Source organism: Hemicordylus capensis, chromosome 3, assembly GCF_027244095.1.
Source record: "Hemicordylus capensis ecotype Gifberg chromosome 3, rHemCap1.1.pri, whole genome shotgun sequence".
Classification (NCBI taxonomy): domain Eukaryota; kingdom Metazoa; phylum Chordata; class Lepidosauria; order Squamata; family Cordylidae; genus Hemicordylus; species Hemicordylus capensis.
The window spans coordinates 328801122-328826966 of NC_069659.1; the positions used below are offsets into that span (position 1 = coordinate 328801122).

Genomic DNA, 25845 nt, shown 5'->3' on the forward strand with positions numbered 1-25845 from the left:
AAGTGGTGAGGGAATTGTTGAAGGGTGCAATCACTTGGGTTCCGTGGGCACGCAGGTGGGAAAGGTTCTACTTCCGCTATTTTCAAATTCCGAAGAAGGATGGAGGGATCCGTCCCATCATGGATCAACGTCATTTAAACAAGCTGATCAAAGTGAAGAAATTTTGAATGATGGTGTTGCAAGAGATACTTCCGCTGCTCCAGGGCAAACAATGGCTTGCAACTCTGGATCTGAAAGACATCTACTTTCATATCAGCATCAGGGAACACCACAGAAAATATCTCCGTTTCAGTGCTGGAGATCTAGTATACCAGTACACGGTATTGCCGTTTGGACTATGCACCACCCTCCGGGTCTTTATCAAATGTATGGCGGCGGTGATCACTCATCTTAGGACCCAGGGTGTTATTATCTACTCTTATTTAGACGACTGGCTTCTGACATCAAGAAGCAAAGAAGGGTTGCTTTCGCAAGTTCAGTGTGTTTTATCACTTCTCCAAGATCTCGGGATCCAAGTGAATTGGAAAAAGTCACGACTGGAACCACTTCAAAGGACCACCTACATAGGTGCAGTTAACACAAAGAGCATACTTACCAGAGAACAGGTACAACTGTATATCCATCTCTTCCAATGACATTCCAGACAACCGGCATGTCTCATACAACGTCTTCTCGGTCTGATGGCATCATGCACAGCGGTGGTTCCTTACACTCGGCTGAAGATGTGGAAACTTCAGCTGTGGTTTCTGTCCGTCTTCCATCCCAACAGGAACAGCCAAGGGAAGCGCTTGGAACTACCTCCGCAAATCCTGAGGTCGCTTACCTGGTGGTCGACTCCAAAAAACCTTCTGTGTGGAGTCCCCTTCAAGGCTGCTTCTCCTGTGGTATGGCTGACGACCGACGCATCCTTCCTTGGCTTGGGCGGCTCACTGCAACGGTCACCGGACTAAAGGGAAGTGGTCTCAGACACAGTCCCAGCTTCATATCAACTTCCAAGCACTGCAGGCTTTTCTTCCTCTCGTCCAGAACCAAGTTGTGCAAGTACAACTAGACAATACCACAGCCCTGGCGTATCTCATTCACCAAGGGGGGACTGTATCTCGAAGCTTGTGTGCCCTAGGTGTTCAACTGTGGCATTGGTGTATCCGACATCAAGTTGCTCCAATGGTGATACATATCAAGGGCCTCGACAATGTCCTGGCGGACGATCTCAGTCACGTGTTTCTGTAGGAATGGCATCACAAATGATCTCTCAGGATGGACTGCATAGCACCCCTCTTCAGGCGGTGGATCCAGCCGACCATAGACCTTTTCGCAACTGCTTTGAACCTGAAATGCTTATGCTACTGCTCAAGGGCGGGATACAGCCCTCTGTCCCTGGGGGATGCCTTCCAGCTGGATTGGTCCCGGGAAGTGCCTTATATGTTTCCACCTCAACCAATAATCATACAGTTGGTGGCCAAACTGTTAGCCTCACCCACTTGGGGGATTCTGATAACACCCTGGTGGCCCCGCCAACCATGGTTTCCTCAAGTACTCAAACTGTCACGGGGTCACTTCTTTCCTCTCCCTCAAGTACCGGACCGCCTATCTCAGGATGACAGAGTAGTCTTACACTCAGATGTCCAGACTCTCTGGCTCACTGCCTAGCTAATCAGATCTTAGACCGTATTCTGCTCAATCGGTGCAAACTTTCCACCAGACGCAACTACTTCAGCAAATGGTGCAGGTTCAAGGCCTATGCGAGGATGCATGGTTTCCTCCCCATGCGTGCTTCAATACAGGACGTTCTTCTTTATCTGACCACCTTAAAGTCTCAAGACCTAGCGAACGTCTTGAAAGTCCACCTAGCAGCACTTTTGTCAAAACATCCTGGCTGGGTAGGAAAGACCATGTTCTCGCATCCACAAAGTAAGGCCTTTTTGAGAGGTCTGTCCAATGTGTATCCACCCATTCGGGCTCCAGTCCAACCTTGGAGCATTTCCCAGGTTCTCTCGTCACTAACTCAGGCTTCTTTCGAGTCCATGGCCTCTGCACCCCTGAAGCTAGTCTCCTTGAAAACTGCATTCTTGGTTGCTATAACGACAGCGTGGCGAGTGAGTGAACTAACAGCACTGAGGATGGCTCCACCCTTTACTAGGTTTTTTCCAGAGAAGGTCCTGATGCATCTAGATCATAATTTCCTACCAAAAGTCCTTTCAGACTTCCATCTGAACCAGAATATAGTCCTCCCCATGTTCTTCAGGAATCCCTCGTCCGCATTGGAGCAATCTATGCACTCCCTAGACGTTCGCAGGGCCTTGCTGTTCTACCTTGCACAAACTAAAGACTTTCGGAAGTCGACACGCCTTTTCGTGGCTTACAAGGGCTCCAAGAAAGGTGAAAACATCTCCAGACAGCGGTTATCCTCCTGGCCTGTTGAACTTGTCAAGTTTACCTACAAGTTGCAGGGCAAAACTCCCCCAGAAGCTATCAAGGCCCATTCAACCCGTGCCTATGCTTCCTCGGCCGCACACCTCTCAGGAATATCTTTCAAGGACATCTGCAAAGCAGCTACGTGGTCCACGGAGATACCCTTTGTCAAACACTACGCGCTGGATGTGCACTCTGATGCAGAGGCTAATTTCCGGGAGAAGTGTCCTTAAACGGGTGTTACAGTAGCTGCTACTGCTCCCTCCTCCTTCAAAGGAGCTGGCTAGACACCCATACTTATGGATCTCGATGGATCTCGATCCAGATAAACAGGTTGCTTACCTGTAACTGATGATCTAGAAGAGATCCGTTGACATCCATAAGACCCTCCCGAACCACTTCTCTGCAGTAGGGCTACTCTATGTGCGTATTGGTGTATAGGCTGTTTCCTGTCTTAGGATTATTCATGAACTCACCTTCATACCTGGTTGGTCGTCCTTCGCGGCAGTTGTCCAAAGAACTGAGGAATATGGTGCCCAGCCCACCCTTAAATAGCACGGAGCCAATGTGGGGGCAGGGGCTTGGACGCCTCGACAAGCTGAGGCATGGCTACCGCATGGTCTCTGTGCAGGCGCAGAACCCATACTTATGGATGTCGACAGATCTCTTCTAGATCATCAGTTACAGGTAAGCAACCTGTTTAAAAGAGGGCAGTCTGTGCCCCAAATATAAAGTTCCCAGGCCCTATTTTGCCTTTATGTGCAGGCATGAGGAGCTTCCAACTTGCTAGACAAAGGACAGATTTCCCCACTCCCTGCAGTATGGGTGGGGCGGGGGGGCTGAGTCTTAGCTCTGCCCTTCTTGAAGAGAGGTCCTAGTCTCACTGCTGAGTTCAGTGTTGTAAGGTGGACTGGAGAAAGGATGAGATGCACAGATAAGGCTTTTTATTGAAAGGTAGAACAGGAAACCTGTTGAAAATCCTTGTACTGGGTATTTACAAGTCACCATTCTATCAAATGTAATATCATAAATACTAATTCAAAAATACTTTAATTCCAGGAACAAACAAAAAACGCACAGTTCATCATAATCTCTCTGCGAAACAACATGTTTGAAATTGCAGATAGACTAATTGGCATTTACAAGACTTATAATACAACAAAAAGTGTTGCAACAAATCCGAAAGTGATTGCATCAAAAGGACTTGCTGAACTCGGTTCTCTAGGCTGCTCCTGAATGTGGAAACTGCATCTATTTTAACAAGCTGGTTTTTCTAATGAAGATATCCCATGATGCAACTTTCAGTAGTTTATTAAAAATGTCTTTTTAATGTAACATCTTATTGAAGAGGGGTTATTCTGTACAGATATGAAAACCTTTCACCTCTGAATTACCGTTTAAAATGTAGTTGGATATAAATAGTTCTGTGATTCTTAAGTTCAGTTTCTTTTGAGGCTAGGGGTAGTAGGGGATTTTTAAACACATTTTATATTGTTTTGTTTTGTATTAAAGTAAACTCCTAAATAGCTGGTGCGTGTTTTCTTTCAAATAATTATACTGTAGAGTAGTACGTTTCAGCACAGAAGTCTGTAGTGTAATGCACAAAAACTATAGATGACAGAACTGTTCACATAAACTCACTATGCAGAGTAAACTGTAACTTCCTAGCAATGGCAAGATTGTCACTTCAAAAATGCTTGTATTCTTTCAAAGCCACCAGTCCAGTAGACTTTTGCTAGAGCAGCCAGGGGAAAGAATAAATGGGTGAAATTGTAGCATTCTTTTCTCCTACACAGAGGAATTTAAAGGTATCTTGAGTATTGTCCAGACTGCAGCCTAGCAACAGCATCTTGCGGAGAGGATCATAAAGCACTCAGGCTCCTATCCCTTGTTTTTGAATTGTACAGAAGACAGGCATCTGTCCTGGTAAATGGGGAGAAAAGCATGCAGGTGGCTATACTTGCCACATGTATGATGTCATCTTGGTCAACCTTGCTTAACCATTTAGAATCTAAATTAAAGATGCCACTCCCTTGCTGGGGAGCTTGGAGCACTGTAGTTGTATGGTTCTAAAATATCTCTGGTAAAGTAGGCTCTAACCTATGAACATTGTCACAGGAATGACCATTTTACTCTTGAAATGTCCCAGGGATGTTTAATCTAAAATGGTTTCATAATGCATGGTCTGTAGGAATTGTCATATGCAAAAAGACATTTCCTGATCTGATTTCATAAAGATAGGTACTCTCTTCCATCTCAAATAAGGAGGCCTGAACTCCCTTCCAGGCATGTCTTGACCCAGCTCCAACCAAGATGGGCAAGGCTGCCAGTGGCAGTTATATACATTAGAAGTAGCATGCATGCTTTTTCTAAACTTTGATTCCTAGCTGCTGCTCCTATATTTATTTGATTTATATGCTGCCCTTCCAAAAATGGCTCAGAGAATCTATGAGACTAGTTCTACTTTAGACCACAATCTAGTTTGATCATATCTGGAGTACTGTGTCCCTTTTAGACACTGCATATTAAGGGTGTAAAATTAGAATGGGTTCAGAGGAAAGCACTGAAGATGGTCAGGGGTCTGGAAAATGAGCCATATGAGGAAAGATTGAAAGAACTGAAAACGTTCAGCCTGCAGAAGATAATAGCACCCTTCAACCGCTCAAAAGGACTGTCACATAGAGGGCAGAGACTCTTATGCTGCCCCAGAGGGCTGATAAAAGGGGATTAAGTTATGGCTGGATTCAGCTGAACACAGGAAGAAATGTACTAGTAAGAATAGTTTGACAATTTAACTACAGGTGGTGGTAGGCTCTCCCTTGGAAGTCTTCAGGCAGAGATTGGAGAGCTATCAATTGGAAAGGACAGATTGCTTACCTGTAATGGTGTTTCTTCGAGTGGTCTTCTGTGCATTTACACACATGGGATTTGCACCTGCACAGAGACCAGTCCAGAGTATTAAAAATAGATATTTTTTGGTGGTAGCCCTGCCCCCTTTGTAGCTTCTCTGCGGCTGTCCTGCTCTGCTCTTTCAGCTAGGGCCACCGCTGTGACTACTAGAGAGAGAGAAGTAGGTTGCAGTGAGGCAGGAGAGTAGATTGTGTGAATGTACAGAGGTCCACTCATAGAAACACAGTTATAGGTAAACAATTTGTCCTCCTTCGTGGTCTCTGTGCATCACACACGGGAGCTAGCACGACTCTTACCTGAAAATCGGTGGAGGGGCAGCATCAGCATTATAGCCAAAGGAAGCATCCCATCTGTCTCTCAGGTCCAGGGCATAATGCTGGATGAATGTTGAAGTCTGGCACCAAGTGGTTGCCATGCAGATGGTATCCAGTGGAATCCCAGAGAGGAAAGCTGCTGAAGTTGCAACGGAGTGCGTAGAATGAGTGCATGGAACAGCAGGCAAGGGTTTCTTGGCCAGTTTGTAACAGGGCTTCACAGTAGAGCAGATCCAAGTGGAGAGGCATTGGGTGGATGTTTGCAGACCCACGTTGGGTCCCGAGTAGCAGACAGACAGCAGCTTTTCGAAAGGGCTTCATGTTCTAGATGTAGAATGCCAATGCCCTACAGGCATCCAAAGAATGCCATTTACACTCCTCAGCAGTTTGGGGTTGAAAAAATACTGGGAGGATGATCTCCTGAGATAGATGGAATGGAGAAACCACCTTTGGGAGGAAGGTGATATCAGGAGTTAAAGAAACCTTATCCTTATGGAAAGTAATGGAGGATCAGCCCACAGTGCTCTGAGCTTGCACACATTTCAGCTGAGGCAACTGCCACTAGGAAGGCTGTTTTCAAGGTAAAGAGGCGGAGGTTAGTAGTGGACATGGGTTCAAAGGGTTTCCCGGTCAACATGTTCAAAACTAAAGGTAAGTCCCAGGTAAGTGCAAGATGGGGTTTTGGAGGGAACAATCACACTAACCCCCCCGGGGGGGGGGGATTAACAGGAAATTTGAAAAAGGAACCATCAACATGGTGCAATGAAATGGCCGCAAATTGAACTTTAAGAGAGGGGATCAATAGCCCCTATTCCTTCAACTGTAGCAGTTATGTGAGGAGATCATCCACGGTGGAACACAGAGGGCTTAGATGTAGTTGGTCAGCATAGGAAATCATTTCCATTTTGCATCATAGGAGCGGTGCATCGAGAGTTTCAAATACATTGTATAGCACACTATCAACTGTCAACACAGGTCTGGGTACCAGGCTGTCAGAGCCAGAGTTCTGAGGCTTGGATGTGGGTCCATGGTAGTTGCTGAAAGGAGGAGGTCTGGATGATAAGGGAGCCTCCAGAAGTTGCACACAGCCAAGCACATGAGATTGGCGAACCTGTGGTGAAACCACCTGGGTGCTATTAGTATGCATAGTTGATGTGATGGCATATATTGGTTGGTGTCCGCATGCCAAAAGTTATGTGAGTGCCCCATCCGTGAGGGATGCGTGAGGCATCCATGGTTATAGTGACATCTGTTATCGGTGCAACGAAGGGGCGCCCCTCCATAAGATTGGTTTTGTATGTCCACCACTTGGCAGCCCGAGCCACAGCAGCCAGAACTTTGATCTTTTTTGTCTGGCTTTCCGTGGGTGGGGGGGAGCTGTCTAGGAGCCAAGCTTGGATTATTCTCATGTGCAGCCACACATGAGACAGAATGGTGTCATAGATGCCATGAGCCCGAGTGCATGTTGTGCCCTGAAGACAGTGGTTTGGCGAGTGGAGGCGAGATAATTTGCAGTTGCAATGATGTTGGTCATGCATGGTTGAAGAAGAAAAGCCGCTGGAAGGCAGGCATTGAGGAGGACACCTATGAACACTATGCACTTTGCTGAGAAAAGATGTGACTTTTTGCAATTGACCTGGAGCCCCAGAGCTTGGACCAGGCCTAGCATGGTCTGAATGTGACTTCGGAAAAAAGTTTCTGATGATGCTACTAAAAACCACTTGATGTATGGGAAAAGTTGAACCCACCTTGGGCGCAGAAAGGCTGCAACTATGGTCTTGGTGAAGATGTGCAGTGCAGACACCTGACTGAAGGGGAGCATGGTGTACTGATAGACCTCATCTGCAATCTGGAACTTCAGGTATCTCTGGTGCAACGGGATGGAGATGTGGAAGTAGGCATCCTGGAGGTCGGAGGAATGCAAACCACACACCCCTTGGAAAGAGGGACAGGATCCTTTGAATGGTAACCATGCAAAAGTGATGATACTGTATGAAGTGGTTGAGTGCTCCGAGATCCACGATTGGTCTTAGCCCACTCCCTCTCTTGGGTACAGTGAAGTACCTGGAGTGGAAACCTGAGAGAGGGCAATGTATGACCCTGTACATCTCACTTTCATAACAGATTCTGAACTTCCTCCTGAAGTGTGGGAGTCTGTGGTGTCGGATGAGGACCTGAGTTCGGAGGTGTTTGAGTTAACTCTATGAAATAGCCATGTCGGATAACTGACAGAATCCAGTTGTCAGTTGTTATTTGCTGCCACTGATGCAGGTAAGGGGTTAGCCTTGTGCTGTAGTCAAATTTTCTTGTAGGCGGGTTGACATGCCTTGGAAGTAGCAGACCGTCTTCCTGAAGACTGTAAAGTTGGCTTACAAAAGGAGCCATATTTGTTCCTCCTGTACACATCTGAGTGTGGTGTATAAGGTCTGGTAAGTATGGCAGGCCTGTTCCATAGTTTGGAGAGAATCCGTTTATGTGGTTGTTAAGAGTCAACACTGACTTAACAGCACTTAATCACAACTGGTAAGATGTGGAGGTGGTCAAGGACCTGGCGGTAGACTTCAACTTCTGAACTCGCTCCAGGGTGTCTGTCATCAGTTCTCTCTCCAAATAGGTGTTCACCATCAAAGGGTAGATCTTTTATTCTTGACTTTGCCTCAGGATTCAGGAAGGTTGACTTGAGCCAGGCATGTCTGCGCAAATCTAGAGGTAGCAATCATACGTGAGGCACAGTCAGGAGTGTGCCATGCAGGATGAAGCAGCTGTTTCATAATCTTATGGCCCTCAATGAGGATGTTAGAGGCCACATCCTTTAGCTCAGGTTGGGATAATTGCTCTAAAAATGGCAAAGGTTTTTCAAATAACATGTGAGTGTATCGTGCCATATACGCCTGGTAGTTGACAATGCAAAGTTGTAAGGCCATTGTGGAGTAGTTTCTTTTCCCAATAATGTCTGTGGAGTAGTTTCTTTTCACAATGTCCAGTTTACTACCATCCCTGTCCATGGGAATAGATAGAGAATTTTTTTGGGATCTGGTTTGAGACATTTCCACAACTACAGAGTTGGGAACAGGATGCTTAAACAAGAACGAACAGTCAGATGGTTGGGTACAATACATGCTGTCTAGGCATCTCGCTGTGGGAGCTCATGTAGCCAGCTTGTCCCAGGCCCGCTTTACTACTTTCAGAATGGTGGGGATCAGCAGAAGAGAGAGCGAGGTTTTCATATTGGCTGCTATTAAAGATTGAATTAGGAGCAGCAGCGGAGTTCTAATGAATCTCCACCCCCAGAGCCTTTGCCAGGCATTCTATCTGTTCTGAATAAATGCACAATTCCTCAGTAGATGAGTCAGATTTGGAATCTGGTTGTAAAGGGGTGTTAAGTGTGACCTCTGAAGGTGTGAACTGTGTATCTGTATCAGACTCATATTTGGAAGCAGAGGCAGCATTGTCTGGGGCTGAGTCTAATGGAGCAACAGAATCCATTGGGTCAAAAGGTTCATGCCATGCATCCTGTGGAGTAGCGTGCTCAAGAGACTCAACGAGTGCTTGTGCCTCAGTATGTGCAGGAGCCTGTGGCTTGGGAGGTAGCGCTGTTTTTAGCTGCTTTTGGGGGGTAGTGTGATGTAGGCTACAGCTCCTATGAAGAGCATAAGGTGACTTGTTGCATGACCTGGGTCTATAAAGGTTTTGCACTGGCACTGTGATAATGGTCACAGTCCCTATCCAGGGACTCCTCACGCCTGCCATAGCCTATGTCATAGTATCTCTGATGGGACTGAGAATAGCATTCCCTATGGCAGCACTGATATCTACATGGGTTTGTGGGATGCTGGTAGTCAGCATATTTTAGGCACATAGTCTCTATAACCTTGGCCCCTCTCTACCTCTATTCTCCTGCCATGGCTCCCTGTCAAAGTCTTTATGGATAGAGTCCCTGGGGATGGGTGAGAAGGATAGCTCCATCTCATACTCCTCCTCAGATTAGTGCTGCACATCAGGCTTGAGCACCTCTTCAAGCCCTGGCAAGTCTACATGCAGGTCAGAGGCTTGTGCCTCAGAGTTAGAGCACAATTGCTCGCCCTGCAGCCTTGGAACGGTGGTGGGCAGAGCTGAAATAGGAATCACGTTAGGAGCAACTCTGAGCTTATGTGCAAGCGTGAGAGCAATGTGCTTTTTTCAGAGGCTCAGAGGGGCCAGAACCAGCTGTTTCTTTTTAGACATTTTCAACTTGAACTTGGTTTTGGTGGGCTGGTTTAGCGCTTATAGAGGGCAATGGAGGTGGGGGTGTAAGTTGTTCCTGTAGTTGAGGGGGCAGATGCCCCTCTGGGAGACTTGTAAATCATCTCCGCAGAAACTGAGGTTGTTGCTAGGCAGGCTGCTGAGTCAGATGCCATAGCGAGGTAAGCTGTAAGGGCTAGCCCCATAGATAGGAGGGGAGTGGTAAAGGCAATCCTCTATAGTGCAGTCAGATGGGCATGCAGCACTCGCTCCCAGAGTAGGGAGTGAACCCTCGTGGCATGATTATGGCACACTGCAGATTGCACCGACTTCTACCTTGTGCCCCTCTCCTAAGCATGCCAAGCACACTGAATGTCCATTGGCAACAGAGACTTTAGAGTTGCAGGTGGAGCAGTTCTTGAAAGGGCCATTTGTAGCTCCAAGCATGGGTGGAAAGGGAACTGCTGGTGGGGAGGGGGGGCAGCAGGGAGAAAATCAAAATACAAAGCAAAAAGGGAGAGAGAGGTAAGAAAGGCAGAATAAAGAAATACAATTGAGAGAGTACTCTCCCCAGCGAACTGCTTCTCTTTCTCTACAAAGGCTCTTGGAAGGTCTGAAGTCGGCAGCTGTAGGCGACAAACTGAAAGAGCAGAGTGGGACAGCCACAGAGTTGCTACAAAGGGCACGGAGCTATTGCCAAAATAGATCTATTTTTTAAACTCTAGAACAGATTTTTAAATTCTTTTAAATTAAATAAATTTAAAACTCGACTGGTCTCTGTATGGGCACAAATCCCGTGTGTGGTGCACAGAGACCACAAAGAAGAATGCACTCTAGCTTGATTTTCTACATTGAACAAAATAGGTGGCCTACAAACCTGCATCACAATTCTAGACATTTTTCTGGTTTCCTTGCTGCAAGCTCTATCTCCTACTTTTTGGTGGGAACCCTGCCCCCAGCCACTATATGCGGCTGCGCCTCTCCTCATCCCCTCTGTCACGCAGTCCGCCTTCAGTAAACCCCAGCAGGGAAGATGGGAGGGCGTGTAAAAGGACAAATAACCACTGTGAGAACCAAAGTTAGAGGTAAGCACCCTGTAGTTCTTCGACATAGTCTCTTTTACACTGATGGACACATAATAAGCTAGCACCCAAGGAGAAGGGAAGAAGTTGATAGGCACGACCATGGATACAGGTAGAAGTGAACAAGGCTCTTTTATTCAAACAATTAGAGTAGTTAAGAGAAGATAGACTGCAGTACAGCTCTGCCCTATTTAACATCATTATGAGATCTGGCATCAATAGCACAGTGCTGCATAATGGAATGGGGTAAAGCCCATGTAGCAGCCTGACACAGTCTAACGGAATTGTACAGTCAAAGGCAACTGAAGCCACCACAGACTTTGAGTGAGTTTTGATTACCCTCAGTAATTGCTTTTTTGCCAATTTATAACAAAGTTCAATAAAAACAGGTTGCTCACCTGTAACAGATGATCTGGAGATGATCCGTTGTATTAATAAAGAATGGGTTCTGCGCCTGTGCAGGGACCTCGCGGACCAATTGACTAGCTCCTTGTGCCGTCTCCAACCGTCCTGCATGTGATCATGCTTCCATTAAACAAGGCAGTTGGGGCGTGTTTCCCTCAGTTTCTGCAGACTGCCAGTGATAGTTTTCTCTCTGACAATCTCTTCCATATTCTTACGTACTCTGGCCTTGATTCAGCGGGGAGGCTGGGCAGGTATTATGAATACATCGGCTCACCTCCAGATCATCTGTTATAGGTGAGCAATCTGTTTATCTGGATCGTGATCCATTGCATTCATAAAGAATGGGTGACTAGTCAGCTTCCCCCTTTGGCGGCGGGTCATCAAGGCAGGACTCTCTTAAGAACACTCCGGCCAAACTCTGCATCTTTCATTTGCCGAATGCCCAGTGCATAGTGCTTCACAAATGGATGACATGTGGTCCAAGAAGCCGTCTTACAGATATCTGGCATCGACACTCCAGCCAGATTCGCAGCCGTGGCCGCGTATGCCCTTACGGAATGGGCTCTGATAGAACTTGGGGATTCAATCCCCTGAGAGTCGATCTTTTTACACTTGGGATGCGAAAAAACTGTCATCTCATCCCAACCTTTATGCTCAGATGATATCGCTGCTAAGTGCACTTGGAGAGAGGCGTTCACAAGATGAGACATTTTTAATGTAGTCATATAGAGTAGGACTTGTTTGACCGAAGCCCTTCTAGGGAAGAACCCCCGTTGTCTTGCATAGATCTTGTACCTTTGCCACTTACCTGTATAATTACGTCTGGTCGAAAGTTTTCTATTATTAAGTAGTATTTTGTTCAGTAATCTATCCGCCAAGCTGTCAATTTCAGCGTGTCTAGCTGCGGGTGCAGTATCATTCCCTGTGCTTGGCTTAACAAGTCTGGGTAATTTGGAAACCGGTGGTATTGCCCGTGGGACAGCTTTAGTAAGAGAGCAAACCATGGTTGCCTGGGCCACCATGGTGTCAGCAGGATCCCTCTCGTTCCATCCCTGAGCATTTGCGACAGCACCCGGGCTATCAGTGGTTGTGGAGGAGACATAAACAGGATCTTTAAGATCTAATTCAGGTAGCTTAATTTCGAGGCCCAAGGCCTCTACTATTTCCCGTATCTGAGTGTGATACACTTTTAACTCCTCTGTGGGAGAATGGAAGTTTTCGATGCTACTTCTGCAGGGCGGGGGTCAGGTTCCCTAGGTTCAGGCACACTGTCCCCCTCAGTGTCAGATGGATAAGAGGTATCTGTGTCACTGCCCTCTGGCAAGGTATCTTGAGTGGAAACAGTACTCCTAGGGGCAACCGTGCTCCTAGGGGTTAGGTTACTTGGAACCATTGACAATGCTTTTGGCTTGGCTTGTGAAACAGTTCTCGGCTGACTTGTTAGGATGGCTGCTGCAATGGCTGAGCTGGTTGGTGACACCGAAGTTCTTGCTGCGTTTTCCAAATTTTAAATTCCGCGTAGTCCGGTGGATAAACTATTTCAGAGCTATGTCAAAACCCACAAGTATATGTGGTGTGATAACCGTCCATGGAAGCAGTTTTGGCAGCATAAGTTGGGCAGCCCACACTAGGGCACATGAAGATAGGCACTGGCCTTGTGAGACTGTCATTCAGCCGTCGGGGCCATCAGGAGCCTAATTGGGCTCGTTGAAGCAGACACAAAGCGATTTGATTCCCGCACCCGCGCCTGTGCCCTCACCGGCAACAGAGGAGGAGTTTTTGGAACTCCAGTAGCGGCCAACTGTTCCACCATCTCAAGACCAGTGAAGCCTTGGAAGATTGATCCCGATGGTGTGCCCTCACTAGACTCTAGCAGTGCCATTAGTGAAGTTCTGGCCTTTGGTAACGCCACCTCCTGTTCCAACGGCCCCTCTCCAAAGTCCATAAACTCCTCTGGGCAATAGGCATTCAGAGGTGTTGCTGCTGGAGACCAAATGGGGGTCCGTGCTGGAGTCAAGTCTATTGCTGCTCAATGCAGCACCAAGGGTTGCACTCCTTTCAATGTAGCAGCCGCCAATATCGACACATATGGTGCCTTCAAAGTTGAACATGATATCGAAGCTGAACCCAGTTCTGGTGGCGTGATCGATACTGGTGCATCTGTAGATGTCGATATCGGTGCCAACGTCTGTCGAGGCCAACGTCTCTGTGCCTCTGTCGAGGCCAATCTCGGTGCTGCTTTTGATGTCGACGCTGACCTTGACACCGAGGGCAAACCATCCAATGACGGTGAACTCTGAAGCACCCAAGGCGACGGGGTCATTTTCAAGGTAGTATCCCAATCCTCTGCTTGCAAATCAGTAGGTGAAGGAGTTCTACTATGAATTCAAGTCTTTTTGGTCTTTTTTCTAGGTGGTGAGGAACCGCCCTCCTCATCCGTGGAGGAGTAATAATCCTTCTTGTGCTTATGCCGTTTCTTCTTGACAGCCTCTGGCTGCTTGAACTCCTGTTCTTTAGTGGCTTTCGACTGCGTACTTGCAGAGTCCGCCAACTGAGGTACCGCTCCAGAAGAGACTGTCTCACTCGACACCGACCTCAATGTCGAAGGTCTCGGTGTCGGGGGTCGTCCTCATAAAGCACTGCCCACAATCTCCGCACACGATTCTTCAAAGTCTGCTTAGAGAAAGAGCAGCTGATTTTGCAATTGGCTGGGTTGTGCTGTTCTCCCAGGCAAAGCAAACAGGCCTTGTGTGTATCAGTAGATGGTAATTTAGCCCGGCAGTTAGTACATCTTTTAAATGTTGTCTTTGTTGCTGGCTTTGACATCATAGCCCGATTAGCCCGAAGGCTATTTTTTAGGGAATATCCAAAAACGTGTCCTTTAATACAGTCCAAAGTCGTTAAACCAGTTTGTGTTCCTAATGTGTTTCAAGTCTTTACCGTGGAGTTAAATTAAGTATTATAGTTCGAGAAGCAAACTGATCCGAGGTCTAGACGCAATGGCTGTCTAAAAGAAACTGAGGGAAACATGCCCCCTGCATGTTATGTTTTAAAAGAAAATTATTATAAAATGATGTATAGGTGGTATTTGACGCCTAAAAAATTGGCATCAATGTATAAAAATGTTTCAAACAAATGCTGGAAATGTGGACACTCTGAAGGAACCTTTTTTCATATGTGGTGGTCTTGTAGGAAGGCTAAGGCCTTTTGGGACATGATATATAATGAGTTAAATAAAAATTTTAAAATGACATTTCCTAAGAAGCCAGAATCCTTCCTGCTGGGAATAACGCAAGGAGTGTTTTCTGCAACCAATTTAACATTCTTTATGTATGCTACTACAGCGGCCAGAATAATATATGCGCAGAAATGGAAGAGTAATGAACTGCCTTCAAAAGAAGATTGGCTGATAAATTTGGAATATGTGGAGATGGCAAAACTCACAGCACTGATAAGAGATCAAAATTTGGAATGTTTTAAAGAAGATTAGAAACCATTTTTATTATACTTAAAGAACTATTTCCCTAACATTGATTTTACAACAGGGTTTGAAATTTAGTAATAATAGCAAGTTGGGTAGATCAAAATCGAGTTTGTAAGGTTTAAGATATGTTTTGAATTACTATTATAGCAAGGGTTAATTCTATAGTTGGTGATTCACGAGGTGTGAGCGGGAAGTCAATATTTGTTTAATGTGATGTGAATGTTAAGATATTGTTAAAATCAATAAAAATTTAAACATGAAAAAAAAAAAGAGGGAAACACGCCCCAACCGCCTTGTTTAACGGAAGCATGATCACGTCCAGGGCAGTTGGCGGCGGCACGAGGAGCTAGTCAATCGGTCTGCGAGGTCCCAGCGCAGCCGCAGAACCCATTCTATATTAATGCAATGGATCACGATCCAGAGCTGAAACAATCCATCTGGATAACGACTGTGAAGACACCTGCAGACCTTTATGAGGGCCCTCATAAGAAACAAATAGAACAAATTGAGAAAGAGGCCTATTGTCACTGTGCTGACCTTTGAACATAGAAAGCTAGAGCCCTCCAGCCATCTAAACAATGCAACATGTGTTCTGCTGGGGAGGACAGATCCTTAAAGAATACAGACAAGTTAATGGGTTGGGAACGATGAAAGGTGGAGGCAACCTTAGAGAGAAATTGAACATCAGGCCCAAGTACTACCTTATCCTGGTAAAATTGAATATATGGCTGATCAGACCTGAGCGCCCTCTCTTCTGGCCGAAGTAATGGCCACCTTCCACGTGAGCAGACAAGGCTCGATTAAAGCCATAGGTTCAAAGAGTGGGCGCAAAAGGCCGGCCAACACCACTGCCAAATCCCATGCAGGGGCCATAACAGGATCATCTGGCAGAGAATGGGACAACCCCTTCAAAAAATGTTTAACCAAGGAATGTTCAAAACAAGAACCCCCAAGACCAGGGCAGAACGCCACAATGGCTGCTAGATGCACCCAAAGGGAGGACAGTTTTAGGCCAGACACTTTTAAATGCAACAGGTAAATACAAATATTTTGAACAGTCAAGTTAGACAAGTCAAATTTTGTCGTGTAGCCAAAGTCACAAAACAAGTCCACTTATGACCATATGACTTCCTAGTCAAAGGTTTCCAAACCGAAATCAAGACCTCCATAAGTTCTGCGGGGAAATCTGCAAAATCTTCCATGCAGTGAGATGCAGGGACTGAATTTCAGGGTGCAACAACCAACCCTCCTGCTGGGACAGGAGATGAGGCTGATAAGGAAGCCGGATGTGTTCCTCCGCCAGGCACATGAACACCAGAAATCAAGGTCTCCTGAGCCACCACGGTGCTGTTAGTTTGGCCCGCACGTTTTCTGCTCTCAACTTCTGAAGCACTCTTGGTTTGAGTGGAACTGGTGGAAACAGATAGGTGTGTGTATCTGGGAAAGGGCAAATGCGTCTCCTTGGGAACCCAGTCCCTTTCCACCCCTGGAACAGTAGAGGGCACACTGAGCTTTGTCCTCCGACGCAAAGGTATCCAGAGTCTGAGTGCCCCACACTGTAAATATCCCTTGAAGTACATCTGGGTCTAACATCCATTAGTGAGAGAGAGATCTCATTCGGCTTAAACCATCTGCTTGCAGATTCTCTTCTTGAATGTGGATTACATGCGGTGTTACTGCATGCCTGATGCTCCAAAGCCACAGGTTGACCGAAGGGCACAGGAGAGCTCTGGAGCCCATGCCTCCTTGCCAATTTATATAATCTTTGGCTGTAGTGTTGTCTGTCTGGACCATCACTGGGCACCCCCAGATCATAGGGAGAAAACCCTTTAAGGCATGAAAGACGGCCAACAGTTCCAGGAAATTGATATGGTGTCTGGCCTCTTCTGCAATCCAATGCCCACTGAAACAGTATTGGTCCATGTGTGCATGTCCCCAACCAAGCTCCGGCGCGTCGGTAGTAATTATGACTACAGGAATGGGTTGACGGAAGGGCACACCAAAGCAAAATGTTCTACCTTGGTCCACCATAACACATCTTCGCACACCCTTCGAGGAGGGTAATAGTAATAATTTATTTACAGTCATTGACCAAACAGAAAACGGAAACCAGCAAGCATTAAAATGTGTGTGTATACATATATACAATTTAAAATTGTGATGATATCCCATTATATCTTTTAAAAGCAATATAACTAAACTTAGCTACAGAAATAGAAACTAAAGCATCTTTATCTGAAAGCAGATGTTTTACAAGGTTGGCATCGGATTGATCTGCCAGTTTACATATTAAAGGAGTAATAAGGCGTTCCCTGGGATATAAATGGAGATTACAGTGGAGAAGAATATGCACGACAGTTTCTGCATCTCCTGACCCACAACTGCAATGTCGTTCTTGTAAAGGCACACCCTGAAACCTCCCAGCTAGAAGTGCAGATGGAAGGGAATTAACCCTTACTCTCATGAATATCCATCGAAACTTAGAAAAAGTAATTGTCGACAGATATCTTGCGGGAAAAAGATCCATATTAGTTCTTATAGTTTTATAAAACTCTGGAAGCACAGCCTAGTTTTCTTGGATCTCAATATCAACAAAGCATTGTCTCACCACTCTTTTCGCATTCACTAGACCCAGTTCCAGCAGTCGACTTGGGTCTAAGCCTAGAGAGGTGAGTTTCGTACTTACTGTGACACACCATAGTGACTGGGGGCTAACTGAGAGAAACTCAGGAATTAAACCAACTGGTCACAGATGTATTTTCAACCAGAAATAAATAATCAGAAGCCAGGCCCGAGATTCAATTTTTATAAAGCCAGCCTCTGTCCTTAAAGTCACATTTGCTGTACATTTTGGCGTGCCAAAAAAATTCCTCAAGAACCCGGATTGGGTTCTTTCCAAAGTGTCAGACCTTGAGTATGGACCTAGTTGTATGCCATACGATAATTGCGGAATGACCTTTGCAGTAAAGAGCTTTAAGGCAGCTGGTATGAAGCCTGCACCCTGAGTTCTAAAAAAAATCTTAAAATTGCTGCTGTGCTGTGTTTTGCCGATTCTGTGACCATGCTTATATGTGCTGATTTCCCAGCATTATGTTGAAAAATTACCCCCAAATATTTTATTTGATTTACCTGTTCTAATCAGTGTCCATCTAGCATCCATACAAATTTTTTTACTTTGTTGGTGAAACACATAATTTTAGATTTATCATAATTAATCTGTAGATGCTCGTCTCTGCAGTAAAGTGCTAAGGCATCTAACGCTCTTTTGAGCCCAACCCTGGTTTGAGATAGAATCACCGCATCATCGGCATACATCAGGATTGGGACTTTCTTGTTAGCTAGTTTTGGTGGATGAGTGTCAGATGTCTGCAAACACTTTATCAAGTCGTTAATATAAAGATTGAACAAGTAAGGGGCCAACACACACCCTTGTCGCACCCCTTTCCTAATGGGTACTGGATTTGTAAGATTACCAGCATGGTCCAAACGCACTCTTAAAAAAGAATTCTCATGCATTTTGATGAGCAAGAGTAGAAGCCTTCAGTCCATAGAAGTAGCCGCCAATTTAGACCAAAGACGGCCTCTAGGAACTGTGTCAAAAGCCATCTTAAGGTCTATAAAAGCGGTCGCTTATTCCTTTTGACCTGTTTGTCCACAAGATGTTGTAATATTAGACAGTGGTCTAATCCAGATCTGTTAGCTCTAAATCCTGCCTGCTCATCCTCAATAATGCACTCCTGCTCCATCCAAGCACATAGTTTGATACATAAGTGCTTGGCATAAAGTTTACTTATAATGTTTAAGAGGCTTATTGGTCTATAATTAAAGGGATCATCCCTTCTGCCTTTCTTATGGATGGGGACCACGATCGCTGTTCCCCAATCCTGTGGGAATTGTGCGGTTTGATCAATATATGTGAAGAGAGCAGCCAGCACAGGAGCCCACCAATCTTTGTAGAGCTTCAGGAGTTCCGGCAGGATACGATCGTTTCCAGGTGCTTTCCCGCATTTCAATTGCATAATTAACTGCTCTATCTCATATGTGGAGACCAGAGACCAATGTGGTAATGAACCTATTTGAAGGGCACCTTGGGGAGAGATATCATTGTAAAGTGCCCGAAAATGAGTTTCCCATAATTCTGGGGTTATTGGGCAGACCTGAAAAGAATGTGTCTTATTATTTGATATTGAAATTAGTTTCCAAAAGCTCAACGAATCGTTGTACTTCACTGCACTTATTAGAAGTGACCACTTCTTTTGTGTATCAGCCCTTTTTTTTTAATCTAAGAAGGGCTTTATATTCCTTTTTCTTTTCCGATATTTCTATAACCAGGTCTGCAGAGGGATTAGAACTAGCGTACTTTGAAAGAGTAACGAGATGTTTTTTAGCCCTAATACACTCATAATCGAACCATTTTTTAGGGCGGTAAGATTTTAGTTCTGAACTGGCGTGATCCGATTTGGTTATTAAAGCTTTAATTGAGCAAATGAAGATCTCATAGTTCTCAATGACACAATGGTCTCTATCCTGATCTATTAAAATACCAAGTAGATTCCTCCTAGCCACTTCACCAGTCTCTGAGTTGATCCAAAAAGAAAAAAGTTGATCCAGTTTGTGATTCCACCTAACTCTGCCACCCCGCAATTCCTTAGATTGAGTTAAACCTACATTCCTACAGATCTTAGGTTGTCCGTCATAAATATAGGTTAAAGTTAAGGGATTATGGTCACTTTTGGGTCTAGCACTAATTTTAAAGTTGTCTATTGCATCAAATATGTCTCTCGTGACAAGCACATAGTCAATTGTAGATAAACTTTCCCCTCGATGAAAAGTGTATTGACCCGGGCAGTCACCAGGAGCAACTCCATTTAGCAGGAATAGATCCAGGTTATTAGCCATACGGGCTAGACACAGTCCTGCAAAATTGCTTGTGGTATCCAGAAAGACACAATTTGTAGAACTAAGCTCCGTGTCGTTCAATGGGGGCTACTGGGAAAATTTGCCATAGAGAGAAACATCATCATACCCCAATCTTGCGTTACAGTCACCGGCTATAATTGCCGGAACATTGGGGTATTCATCAATTAACCTTGAGATGTACGACTCAATCTCTTCCCATAATACCTTTGTTTGGAGATGGTGGCTCTGGGTGGGGATATATAGACCAACACAGAGAAATTTACTGTTATGAGAAGTGACCAACACTGACAATGCCCAATCTACCGGGTAGGATAGCATTACAACCTGCCCTTTCAATCCGGCAGTTATAAGAATTGTAAGACCTCCAAGTGGTCTGCCAGCTTTCTGACTCACCACGGCAGGCACCGTAAAGGGAGAGTAATCCAGAAATCTTATCTCGCCCATCCACCAAGTCTCTTGCATGATTATAATATCAAATGACAAAATGAAGTTTAAGAAATCACAGTCCAGCAACTTTGAACCCCAGCCATGGATGTTCCAGGAGATTATAGAAGCAGATTGTTGATACGGATCAGGGGCAACATATCAATCCTCCACAGGTCTATGAGGTAGCTTCAGTATATCACGGTTATTATGTTGATTCTGCAAACCCGAACCATCATCGTCTCTATAGGAAGTCTCTATTTGTTTAAAGTTAATAGGTGTCAATATTGAGAAGAAGTCGTCTAAATGTGGGTCAGCTGTCAGCGGCAATCTTGGAACAGATTTATTATAGTTCGGAAAATTAGTAGCAACGGTTGCCATGTTGCAATTCCCACTATAAATCTCGACAGTCTCAACGGATTGGTTATTCCCAATTCCTGTAGATATCTGTTATTGTTTGGCGCCATGGGATGAAGAACAGTGTGCAGATCGCACACTTTTTCCCGAACCCTTCACCTTCTCGTGATTCTCTTTAGAAGTTGTGCTATTAATCTTGGTTGAAGCATCATGCATATCCAACAATGATGAAGCTAAAGAATCGACGGTCTCCAGAGAGCTCTCTATCTGGGACAGCGTAACTAGATGTGAGTCTTCTAAGTCTGCCAGATGCTGGTCAAAATCTGCTGTTTCAGAGATCTTCCTATTAAAAAGGGAGTAAACTTGAGTTTGTTTGTGAATTTGGGAGCAAATTTCTCCCTCCGTTGTTTCATATGCTTTTTGGCTTGAGTCAAATATTCATTCACCGGAGATGTCATCAAGTTCGTAGAAAATACTCTGTTTGGGAAAATTCTCCATTTGTTCAGGAATTGTTTCATCCTTACTAAGGAAGCAGGTATCAAACTGGACTCAAAGGTTAGAAGTAACTTTAAGACATCGGGGTTTCGCGTAGACTGTTTCTTATATATTTTTAAGTCCACAGACTCCATGCAGAATCCTAATAGCTGTGCCAGGGATCTCCTTATACTAAAGGAGTCTTCCCAATGATAATCATTGTAATTGTTCAGGATGATCGTAAGTTCACTTTGGCAGGGCTGGAAAGTAATCCCTGATTCATTGTAGGAATCACTCATGTTCAAGATTTGATAGTCAGTCTCTAGATCAGCATCTACTGTTTGAGTATAAGCTTCTGAGGTAGTAAATTGCTTCTTTTTAGAATCAGGCATAGTCACATGACTTATCTGTGTGCTAATCTTGTCTAACTTAGCTATTACTGTTGAGAACTTCTGAAAAAGGTGAATTAGGGTCTCAGCCATTAAAATAGAGGTCTTTAGAGTGGGATCTGTAGCTAAGTCAGCAACTATAGATTTATCAGACATGTAGCCAGGCTGAGTTGCTCCATTCCTATTGCCTTCTGACAGCACTGATGATAGTGAAGATTGAGGAGCAAAGTTCCTGGGAGGTGGGGAGTTTAACAGTTCCTCAAAAATACTTCTTTCTAAATCGGTTCTTTCAATAGGATTAAATTCTATTTGTGAGTTGTGAGTTTGTAGATTGTAATTTTGGTCTAAGGTTCCATCTGTGGGTTCGCTAATTGATGGCCGCGTTGGGAGATAGGATTCTAACTTGGTTTGCACAGAGTTTGTAGTTGGTCTGGTAACAGCTTGTTTTACACTCTGCTGTTCCTTTTTCCCATTCGGTTTATTTTTGTTTTTAGTTTGTTTCTTCCTCATTGTTAATACCCAACTTTCTTGCCAAATATTAAACAACAGTCAGGAATAATTGTCCGCTTACAGCAGCTTAAGGGGGTTTGTTGTGCCTTTTCTTGCTCCGTTCCAAACTACATATGGCGTCCTCTGCTATAAGCAGGGGGCCTTCTAAGCAGTAATTCTTCCTGTAGTTTGTCAGTTATAGGTTGCAGCAGGAGCCTCTTGTTTTGGCAGATTGTTAAAATTAACGAGTATTAATTAGCCGATGTTTTGCATAGTTTTATTCTCCTCGTTTCCTCAGTCACAGATGCTGACTCAGCCATTTCAGATTAAAACAAAACAAAACAAAACTAAGCTGAGCTAAACTGTAAACTGCCAGCTACTAATTAGATTTTAGCAGGCTTTTCCTCATAAGAGCTGGCTAAGTCGATAAGGAAAAGCAATAGTAACTAGAATGTTTATAAACATATCTATATAGCTAAGATAAGACGGAGCTCACGAAAAAAACATCTCCTCTCTCTGGCGCCGGAACCTTCGAGGAGGGTTTAGGTGAGTGGACTGAGAGTCTTGAAGAAGATTTAACACAATGAGAAACCAATGTTTTTCAATGCCTTCTGGGCCACATGGTGGCAACCACCTATGTTGCCGCCATGTGGCCCAGAAAGCATTGAATTGCATGAGAGGTCTGTGTCCTGCGTAACACAAAGACCTTGGCCAGTCTCAGAATGGTTCTTATACAGCCCTCAGGCAGAAAACCCCTTTCCAGACGGGTATCGGACACCAGTCCCATGAATTGAATCCTTCTGGCTGGGCACCAATGGGACTTCTTGAAATTAATTTGTAGGCCTAGTGCTTCCAGAGTGTCTATGGTAAGTTGGAGAAACCTTAAAGTGACCTCTTTAGAACCACCCACAAGAAGCCAGTCATCTAAATACAGCAATATCTGGACCCCTTGTTCTTGTAGAAAAGCCACCACCGGGGCCAGGCACTTTGTAAAGACCCTGGGGGCCGTCGTCAGCCCAAAGGACAGAGCTTGGAATTGATAGGAGTTTCCTCCTATCTTGAATCTCAGGAAGTGGTGGTGTTACGGGTGGATTGAGACATGATAATACGTGTCCCGCAGATCCAAGGACACTATCCACATGTCCCGATATAGGAGGGCTAGGATAGTAGGTATGGAGAGCATGTGGAACTTCTTGTAAACAATGTGTCTGTTGAGCTCCCTGAAATCCAATATGGGGCATAGACCTCCATCTGGCTTTAGAACTAAAAAGTAACGGGAACAGAATCTGGGAGTGTTCTTGTTGGCGACTTTTTCTATTGCATCTTTCAAGAGAAGGATAGAGACTTCTTTGAGAGCTGGGTTGGAAAGTGTGCTCACTATCCCCGAAGAAGGGGGCATTCAAAGGAACTATAGAGCATAACCTATGTATATAATGGTAAGAACCAATTGGTCTGCAGTCATCTTCTCCCATGCCTTGGCAAAAGGGGCCAAGTGAGTTTTAAATTTCCAGTGGTCATCGTTTTTTCTGAAAGGTGGACTGTCTCGATTTCTGGAAAGAAGGCTTATTGGCCTGGTAGCCAGACTTGAAGTGGGGCTGAAACTTATTAGGGCGAAAGGAACACTCTGAAGTAGACTGTTGTGAGGGAGTCTTAGTCTGGGAGTAGGTAGACCATCTAGACTGTTTCCATAATTTATTCCCAATGAATGAATAGCACATGGATTTCACTGTACTTCTTAGCTTTTGCACCTTTTGCAAAGTTTCATTCATCTGTTCTCAAAATAGGGCCTGCCCCTCAAAGGGAAGATCTTCAATCCTTGCCTGGTACATTAACCCAGAAGGAAGCCATGTGTGTCTACTGATGGCAATGAAGGTAGCCATGACCTTAGCGACACATTCAACTGAATGTCATGCTGAATAAAGTTCCTGCTTAGCCACTTGTATAGCTTCTTGCAGGAAGATTTTAGTAGGGTCTCACTTATCCTGAGGCAAGAGGTCCAAGAAAGGAGTCACCTTTACCCAAAGGAAATGGTTGTATCTTGCATTGTAAGCCTGGTAGTTTGCGACCCTCAAATGCATTGCTGATGCGGAATAAAGCTGCCTCCCAAAAGAGTCCAACTTGCTCCCCTCTTTGTCTCCAGGAAAAGATGGGTTGCATCCCCTTGACTTACCAAGGGAAGCCTCCGCCACAATAGTTTGGAGCTGGATGATTTTTCAAAAAGGCTGTGTTATTTTCTTGAATTTGCACCCTATAACAATTCTCCAAGCGCCTATTAGACTGCAACAAAGTTGCAGGCTTTTTTCGGTGGCTACACATGACCTCCAGGAGTGCCATGTTAAGGGGTAACAAAGCAGGCATCTTGGCTTCCACATCAGTGAGTCTAAATAACGGGTCACACTTGCCATTCTGCTTAACATCTCACACCAAATGCAGACGCCATATGAGACACATAGGAAGAATACTGTTTCAGATCATCAGAAGGAGAAACTGGCTTAGAGTCCAAAGCATTATCCAACGGGGAAGAACCCACCGACATGAGCTCTGACGCAGGTGAAGCAGGTTCCCCTTCTTCATATTCATATTCCCGAGGACCTGCTGGATCTGCATCTGGCTCTATTACAGGGGTAAAAGGGTCATCCAACAGAGCTGGTACCTAAACATCCCTGAGTGGTACGGGTGCAGTCTCCTCTCTTGGCGATTGAAGAGTACTTTCCGGGGGAGTGGTTTGCGTGTACGAACGAGCCCTTGCTGGTCCCGTGGTGGTGACCGGGATCGAGATTTGCTCTGTGAACAGGAAGGGCTTCATTGAAAGGAGCGGTAGTCTTCCCAAGCCTGTTCATAAGAGTCCTCACGACACCAACGTCCAGACCTGAACCTTTTGAACTCTGTGTGATAGTGTGATGGAAGCCATATATAAGCAGCTTCCACTCGACGCCAATCACTGTGAAAAGGTGAATCAGAGCCAGCAGCATAGAAAGAGCTCCTTGGGAAATCTTGGTATTGATCCATGTGGGAGTGATCATAACTGTCCCGGTCTCTCCCATATCTACACTGCCAGGAACGATCCCCAGTGTCTCAATGATCTTCTCTATCCTGAGAGAGGACATGGCTAGAGTGCTTAAGAGGAGGGGAGTGCCGCTGAGGGAGCCAAGATGAGTGGTCACCAAACTTCTCCAGAGAGGAAACCTTCGTAGTCTGAAACGCCATAATCAGGGTCATTTTCTCTGGGCCATCATTGTCCAGTTCAGGCATGACACAAGGCAAAGCCTTTCGCTGAGGCAAGACAGTGTCCTTCAGTACCGACTGCCCAAGTAGAGTGGCATCGACAGACAAGGAGCAAAGCCTCTCAAAGAAAAAAAGGTGGGGGGAGGCACTGACAAAAGAAAAACACCAAGAGAAAGACACAACTATGCGAAAAAATAACTCAAGAGATAAAAGGACGTGAGAGGGAAAGCAGGAGAAACAACCAATAGAAGAATGTTGCTTTCCTTTCTACTTGCTGCCGAGCCTGCAATCCTACAATGTCTACTGAAGCATGGATGAAGACTGAGGGGATGAGGAGAGACGCAGCCACATATAGCAGCTGGGGGCTGGGGTTCCTGTCAAAAATCAGGCGATAAAGCTTGTTAGATCCCGACGAGGTCTCTGCACAGGCGCAAAGCCCATCAGTGTAAAAGACAGAGACCACGTCGAAGAAGCTGAGCCTTACATGACTTACTAACTTTGTGGGGTAATTTCAACATAAATATAGCCAAATGTCCTTTCTTATGGAAATCATGGTGAAGAGATATTCATCTTGCCTCACCTGACTTTCACTGGAATTTAAATTGTTTGAATTTACAGAAATTTCATTCATCTTTATTACATTTATATACCACCCCATATAAAATCTCTAGGCAGTTTACAAATTAAAACCTTATATGTTATCAAATCAGTTAAAATAACCTTCAATAAAAGTTTGACAC

At 45.0% G+C, this 25845-nt stretch overlaps 1 protein-coding gene across 7 annotated transcripts in view; it reads left to right on the forward strand.

The window, feature by feature from the left end:
- The window catches only part of SMC4 (structural maintenance of chromosomes 4), a 96707-nt gene extending 92769 nt beyond the window's left edge, over nt 1-3938 (forward strand). For all 7 annotated transcript variants that reach the window (XM_053313023.1, XM_053313026.1, XM_053313022.1 and 4 more), the window contains one exon: nt 3472-3938. In XM_053313023.1, coding sequence (XP_053168998.1) covers nt 3472-3648 — 177 coding nt within the window. In that variant the 3' untranslated portion in view covers nt 3649-3938. The remainder of the gene's footprint in view (nt 1-3471) is intronic.
- Nucleotides 3939-25845: the final 21907 nt, after the last annotated feature.